Consider the following 7,609-nt stretch of genomic DNA (forward strand, 5'->3'; position numbering starts at 1 on the left):
CACGTGAATGTTCCAATGGGCTCAAAATATCGCCAACATGTCCAATGATGTCGAGTGTGCACATGGCAGCGAACAACAAGGATCGGAGAGGCAAAAACTGAACCAGAGAATTCTCTCGTGGTTTTGGATTGCAATTGGGCCCTTCTTTTTTCCATAGCAATGTCATGAAACGCGAGCTATTTTCTTTGGGCTTTAATTTCCTAAATTCACAAATATCTCCGATTTTGGCATTCTGAAGATCAACATGACGGTTCCTTTGTTGCCGAATCGTCGAAAGGAGCCACCGCCTGCGTTTGCCAAGTCTCCATTGGTCAATTGGTGGACAAAGATCAATGCATGCTAGCTCGGTCGCGCTTGTGGAGTCGATAGCCACGGTGGAAATGACGCACTTATTTGGAGAGGGTGTGATTTGAGGTTGCGCTTTTCAAACCTTACGCTGGCCCATTGCAACAGAAAGTCCAACAATGTAGCTGACAGGGTCGCCAAAGCCCAAAAAAAGAAAAGCTTGCCTAGCAATTAGACTCTTTATCCCTTTTAAGCCCTTTAAGACTTGATTTGCGCTAAAGTTTTGAACTTGTATTCAGTAAACTCTTCTAAGCGAATGGCATTTACTATTTTCAGACCTAGAAAAAAAATATCTCCGATTGATTGTCTCTTTAAAAAGTTTTACACTAGATTGCCATGGTTACTAGATTGGCCAACAAAATGGCCACATAAAAATTCTAATTACGCAACTAAAACATTGTGGGATGACATTCCTCGAGATTAACACCAACACATTTCACGCATACACACATTATCGTACGGAAATAGATTTACACAATGAACAAGAATAGAATAACACCGAGAGCAAAGATTATGCAAAACATATCTAACCAAATATCACACACGCACACACACACAACAAAATCCGCAATAGTTTAGTGTCAAAATCGTGAGAAGTTAAGAGTAACCTCTACATTAAATTGTCTATTATAATGATAATGATGCATTTGATTAAACCAGATGCACTGTTGTTAAGTTTTGGCTAGCTAGGACTCTTCAAGGCCAACGAGCACAAGTGTGTGTACGGCCAAACATATCCCGGAATTCCAAAGTCGCAGTTCTCACCACGTAACTTTTGTCTTTTGTGGTGTTTGATCCTGTCGCGTTCGTCGCGTACATCCAAAAACAGAAGAAAAACAATGTGAGATCAAACAGAGTTGTTGGGTCGACATGTGAGCTATCGCTTAATTAGGCATCTTAACAAAAATAATCATAGATTTGTGTAGATCTCGCGCTATTATGGGAATAAAATATGTGCATACGTGGCGTATGGATTTGTTTTAAGCATTCGGTATTTGTGGTCAGTACTTAATCCGTCTATAGTATTCATTTCCTATATCAATAACTTTCATAATAAATGAAGCTGAGATCCACATAATGATTTGTTGTCATCTTATAGGTGGCAGTAATCAACTTGCGGCCAATATATATCGAAGATCGATACATTAACTTTTCGTCATTTATTGTCATAATGCACAGTCCTTGGTTTGATGGACAAGCCTATGGTATGGTAGAAAAAATAATGTGGAAAGATATGATCGTCTTGAGAATACAAACATAAATTATTATTAAACTGGAAAGATGAGTGATCTCTATAGAATGCTTGATGATTATGTTGAATTCAAATTGGGAAGTTAAAAAAAGTGAGCCGGTGGATTTGCTATATTAACAGCAGAGATGTAGGCAGGGTGTTTAGGGAATTCTTTCATAAAAAGTTTGAGATCGGAGTTATCATTTAGATTTTTTCTTTTAAATGTAAATATAAGTAATAAACCTGTTGAACAGATGTCAATATAGTTTTAATCCTTTCAATTTGACTAGTTTAGTTCTAAATATTTTGGTGATTTTGCCATTATAGACTTTATGGGTAATTTTGGTTGGAAATCGCTAATGCGGACACCGTTCTACTTAACACGGTCGGCTACTGACAAGGGTCACAACCTTTGCCGGTTACGAGCGAGGCAACCCTCTCTAAGATCTGGTGAGGGTCTTCGCGCCCTCACTAGCAATTAGGCCTTGTCGACTCTAGCCTAGGGGTGAGCAGTTCCAAGTTTCGTAAGGTTTCACCTATAACCTAGAACCTACCCATGGAACAAGTTTCTTATTTTTTAGAACTTGAAACCTACTCTACATACCTTGGAACCTGGAACCTACCTTGTCACAGGTTCCGGTGTCGGTTCTATGGTCTACCCAGGTTCCACCTGTATTATTAATTGAACAATTGCAGTGAATCATCACATTTAATGATCACAACTTGTTATTACGATCTACTGACCAAACTTATATTTAGATACATGAAGAATATGAAACATTAATAAGTCATAAAATGAAAGCTCAGACTAGTGGTTCCAGATTATATACTCATCATCTAATGCCATGAAACACCGCAGGATCACGCGAAGATATAAATAAAAAAAAACTGAAGAAACTTATTTAAGGTTTTAGGCTCTAGATTCCACGTTCCACCGACCTAGAACTTAGAACTTATCCGTCGAAACAGATTCCCCAATTTTTGGAATCTGGAACCTACCATGCATATCTTGGAACCTGAAACCTACAGGTTCTCATTGATCAGGTTCTCAGGTTCGAGATTTTACTCTAGAACCATGCTCACCTCTACTCTCGCCTACCACAATGGAAAAAAAGAAGACAAAAAAAGATATACAAAAATTGTAAAATTATTCACGTCAGTGCCGGACGTGCCGCGTAAGACATTGTCCATCATTGTTAGTGATTTTCAGTCATAATTGGCTGGAAGGACTACATTGACGAATTGTCAAAAGGTTTATGACTAAATTAATTAAATTAAAAAGTTTAGGATTAAATTGGCATCTATACAATATGTTTAGAACTTTGTTTGGTAATTTTGCATACTTTAGAGTTAATAAAGTTGATGGCTTTAAACAAAAATAAGTTGGAGACCAATTAGAAAAAGCGATTACAAGGACACATTAAAGTTTGCGGTTGGTGATGAATCGGTTGGAAGAACTTCAGGAAGTGTCGATGTTGATGATCAGAGTCGCGGGAAAGTTGAATTAATCGGTTTCGAGTAACTTCAGACATGCTAACTGAACAACAGGGCAGAATAAAAGGAATCGAGGGCAGCTCGGTAATGGTGAACCGCAACGAGTCGGAGACGGAACTCGATCTTGATCTTGAATCAAGGGCAAAACCGGAGTTAGGGGAAGGACGATCTCATTCTCTCTCGGATATTTTGCCAGATTCCTCTTCTTCTTCGTGAATCTGAATACGAGAGGAAAAAGATTGAGGGACGAGAGAGGTCAGTTTCGATCCTTTATTATTCTTTATATCATCAAAGTGAATTGAAAAGTCAGAATGAAGCCGGCAGAAATTGAAGGCGAAGGAAGGCTGAAGCGAGCAGGGAGAGGGAGAGAGAGAAAGGCGCTATTCTCCAGAAAGCTTTGCAGCGCTCCAGAAAATGCAACCGGGAGGCGGCCCCAGTTCTCCCTTGAAGCTTTAGCTATGGCGATTCCTCCGTTGCCAGAACTTTTTATTAGCCTTTTATTGCTAATTTCTCCACTTTTCTTTTCCTTTTTTTTGTAATGTATGTTTGATTTTGTCGATAAAAATTAAGGTGCCAATAAAGGTAAATCTTTATGTGTTTGTTTATTGGGTTAATATCTCGAAAAACCGCAGATTGGTACATCTGTGACAATTTTACCCCGAAATATTTTTTTGACTACAAAAAACTCCAAATTGGTACACTTGTGACAATTTTACTCCGAACTATTTTTTTGACCACAAAAAACCTCACACTGGTATATCTGTGATAATTTTACTCCCGAATTAATTTTTTGATCACAAAAAATCCCAAATTGGTACACATGTGATAAATTTACGCTCCGTTAGTTTTCATTAAATTTTACTGTCAAATTGCTAAGTTTAATGACACGTGGTAATTAACAGGTGTACCGATTTTGGGTTTTACCCCTCTGTTTGTCACAAGTTTACAAATTTGTGATTTTTCATGATATTAATCCAATTTAACGGAGGGCAAATTTGTCACAAATGTACCAGTTTGAGGTTTTTAGTAGTCAAAAAATTAGTTCGGGATAAAATTTTCAAAAGTGTACCAATTTAGGGTTTTTTGTAGTAAAAAAAATAGTTCGAAGTAAATTTGTCACAGGTGTACCAGTTTGAGGTTTTTTGTGATAAAAAAATAGTTTAAGATAAAATTGTTACAGGTGTACCGGTTTGTAGTTTTTCGTGATATTAACCCTTGTTTATTTCATGGCAAATGGGGTCAAACTCAAACATGTGAAAATGTCCTGCACCTTATTATTTTTAAGTCCGTCGATTTTATTGACTATAAATTGAAAGCTCCACTTATGGAGAAGTTGCCCATTCGCGTTTTTTTTTTATGGCAAATGGGTTCAAATTCAAAATATGTGAAGCGCGGAGAGAAGCTTTTTACAACGAGCGAACATCATTGACGGTTAGAAAGGCCTAAAATCAAGTCCCTATTTATCATAATCAAAATTCGGATCATCGAACGCAGCTTAAATAGATATAAACTATATTGCAATGATGAAAAAGCACAATTAAAATGCAGAGGAAATGATGATTAGAAAATTGCATCATTTGCTAGTTGTTCCTAACTTTTCTTTTTTCAAATGTTGGGCAAGTTTAGAGTTGAATAAATAGGCAGTGCAATGAACAAAAAGCAGAAACTAAGGACCCAAGGCAAAGAAGAACGCAAGCAGAGGCAGATCGGGAAGAGATGGCGGGTCTGTTCGACAAGCAAGCGGAGATCTACGTGGACACTCGTCCGACGAACCCGGCGCACTGGTACTCCATGCTCGCTTCTCGCACTCCTCTTCACTCCCTCGCCTGGGACGTCGGCACCGGCAACGGCCAAGCCGCCCTCGGAGTCAGTTCTCTCTCTCTCTCTCTCTCTCTCTCTCTCTCTCTCTCCAAGATGAGTAGCAAGTTGAATGTTTTGTCCTTGTTCGCTCGTTTTACGACGAGGAATATCCTTCACCGAAACTTCGATTTTCGGTTTTTATTAAAGTAGGTTTTGTGGCTTGATTACTAGGAGAGTTGTGGTGAAAAATAAAGTATCACAAGATTGTATGGAACGGATAGAAACTGAATGGACTGGAAATGGGTCTGAGATCAACAAAATTTCAAGCTACGTTACAATACTCCTATGAAAGCTGTAAAGGACTTGAAAGTTAACTAAAGCTACAGGAAGCTGTAAATACAGGAAGTAAAGGTGCATAGGAAACTAAAGTGCAGATAAGCTTGAGTGTTTTTGCATTGTTGTTGGTCGTGTCTTCCTCTTTGCTTCCTCTGAGTATTTGTATTTCCTTCTATCTTGCAACTGCTTGTCGGTTACCTCCATGTTTTCAAACTTTGAATATTTTGGCGCTTCCAATAACTGCATTTTCTAACCACGTTTTTCCAGTTTTATTGTCCGCCAAAATTTGATCTCAACCGCTAAGATGATTTCAAATCTGGACAAGTAACTTCCCATAATATGCTCGTGCTGACTATCCTCGCTTCTGCTCGTAACTTCTTGCTGTCGTGATTTACGTGATTAGACTGTGATTTTTCAGTGCATTCCCGAAGTGTGAACCTCCTGAATTTCGGGAAAGGGTCGTTGTCCTAAGGTATAAATATTCCAATGTCCCGAACTATAACTCTCCATATTTCGGTAAGTATACATATTTTCATCAACTACCGAATTCGGGACACGATACCATTCACACTTGCTTCTCAACATGTTTCTGAATTTGGTCCAGACGTGTTTCGGTAGATGGCTGATTTCCATTATACGCCATATTCGGCATTAAAGCCGATTCGGCACTTATGCCGATTCTTATTTTGGTGTCAACGGTCCTGATACGATGGAACCCGACATTTGATCGGGAACAGTGACGATGTGAGCAGATCTTCTGGATTTTCCAAAAACAGAAATGGGGTCGACCAGATGTGATCGCAGATCTTGCGAAATGCGAAACTTTTTTATGAACAATACATGTCAAATGCAAGTCTCGCTGAAGAGGGATTTTGATGAGAATCATTCATTTGCGTACTCACCTTGTATGAACATTTTCATTTCTTTTTGCTTTCGGAGGTACTTGAGTAGACATAAGGTGTCGAGAATGAGTGAGATTAGCTCATCCTGGGTGAATTTTAGGACTTCGCTTCACTTCAACAGTTAGCTGAATCCTCAGATACTCTGCTTTTTACTCTTCTCATTGATACTGAGAAGTTGATTTATTCTATTTGATTTTGTTTGGGGCTAGGATTGGCTGGGTACTGCTTACTAATCACTAACTGAAGGTGGAAATCCTCCAGTTCCACTTAATTTGTCTCAAATCATTTGTGTTGGTTTGAATCTGATCTTTGAAACTGAAGTTCAACCCCCGTCTCAGTGTCTTCCAGCTTCTTTTCCCTTTTGTATTTTTGTCAAATGGGCTTCTCTTTCCTTCTCTTTGCTCTATGATGATTGATCTTTCACCAATTCAAAGCTCAACTTCTTTCATTACTACCAGATTTTTCTTGTCAGTTACAACTCTGTTCATATACCCTGCACTTGCTTGTAAAATAGGTAGCCGAGCACTACGACCAGGTGATCGCCACTGATGTGAGCGTAGCCCAGCTAAAATGTGCGATGCAGCATCCGAGAGTCCGCTATGTGCACACCCCAATACCCATCTCCAATGACGAAATCATGACCTTAATTGGAGGTGAAAATTCAGTGGATTTGATTATGGTGGCTCAAGCGGTGCACTGGTTCGACCTACCCAATTTCTACTCCCTCGCGACCCGTCTGCTCCGGAAGCCGGGAGGTGTGATTGCAGTGTGGTGCTACAATGACGTTGAAGTGAGCCCTACGTTTGATCCGGTCATGAAACGCTTCCATGACACTACGCTACCCTTTTGGGACCCCAACATAAAGCACGTATTCGATGGTTACAAGAACCTCCCTTTCCCATTCAAAAGTGTATGCTTGGGATGCGAAAGCGAGCCATGCCCTCTGGATATACCAAAGCAGCTCTCTTTCGAAGGGTTCTTGAGGATGTTACGGTCATGGTCCGCAGTTGCTACAGCTAAGGAACAAGGTGTCGATTTGTTATCCGAAGGTGTAGTGAGAGAGCTTGAGGATTCATGGGGTGGTCCTGATTTGGTCAGGTGCATTGTGTACAAGGCTTTCATGCTTGCTGGCACAGTGTAAGCTGCATATGTCTATGTCCTCTTTAGACTTCATTACAATAGAACTGAACCAGCACGGCGGTTTTAATGATCCTTTCAATTGCCATTTTTCACAAGCTGAGAACTTATGAAACCTTAGCGCGGACCCTGTGCTGAGCCGATATGCATATACTCTGGCATATATCACTTAGGTGGGGAAGGAATGAGTGGAATAGAAATCTGTAATTGGGCTTCTTTATTCCTCTAAAACGTATGGCTAGATGACTATGACTGCTAGTTGAAAGAGTGTTGATTGCCGATATCCTCCGGTCTCAAGAGACGAGGTGCTAAACTGGCTCAGTTTTCCGTCTCTTTTGGTTATAATCAGGTTTTATTCTTTTCC

General features: G+C 39.7%; 1 protein-coding gene across 1 annotated transcript; it reads left to right on the forward strand.

The window, feature by feature from the left end:
• The first annotated feature begins 4,717 nt into the window (after positions 1-4,717).
• LOC115661531 (uncharacterized) lies at positions 4,718-7,343 on the forward strand. The gene is made up of 2 exons (XM_030583779.2): positions 4,718-4,936; positions 6,623-7,343. Exons 1-2 carry the CDS (start codon positions 4,787-4,789, stop codon positions 7,247-7,249), a joined length of 777 nt encoding a protein of 258 aa, XP_030439639.2. The 5' UTR covers positions 4,718-4,786; the 3' UTR covers positions 7,250-7,343.
• The last annotated feature ends 266 nt before the right edge of the window (positions 7,344-7,609 follow it).

Source organism: Syzygium oleosum, unplaced genomic scaffold, assembly GCF_021117445.2.
Source record: "Syzygium oleosum isolate NSW1041296 unplaced genomic scaffold, Sole_v2.1 Sole_v2.06, whole genome shotgun sequence".
In the NCBI taxonomy this organism is placed as follows: Eukaryota; Viridiplantae; Streptophyta; class Magnoliopsida; order Myrtales; family Myrtaceae; genus Syzygium; species Syzygium oleosum.

Bases quoted from the DNA above. Each gene is read 5' to 3' on its own strand.
- LOC115661531 (XM_030583779.2), top strand. From the start codon at position 4,787: ATGGCGGGTCTGTTCGACAAGCAAGCGGAGATCTACGTGGACACTCGT. The intron at 4,937-6,622 runs GTCAGTTCTCTC...CTTGTAAAATAG, and splicing joins ACGGCCAAGCCGCCCTCGGA to GTAGCCGAGCACTACGACCA.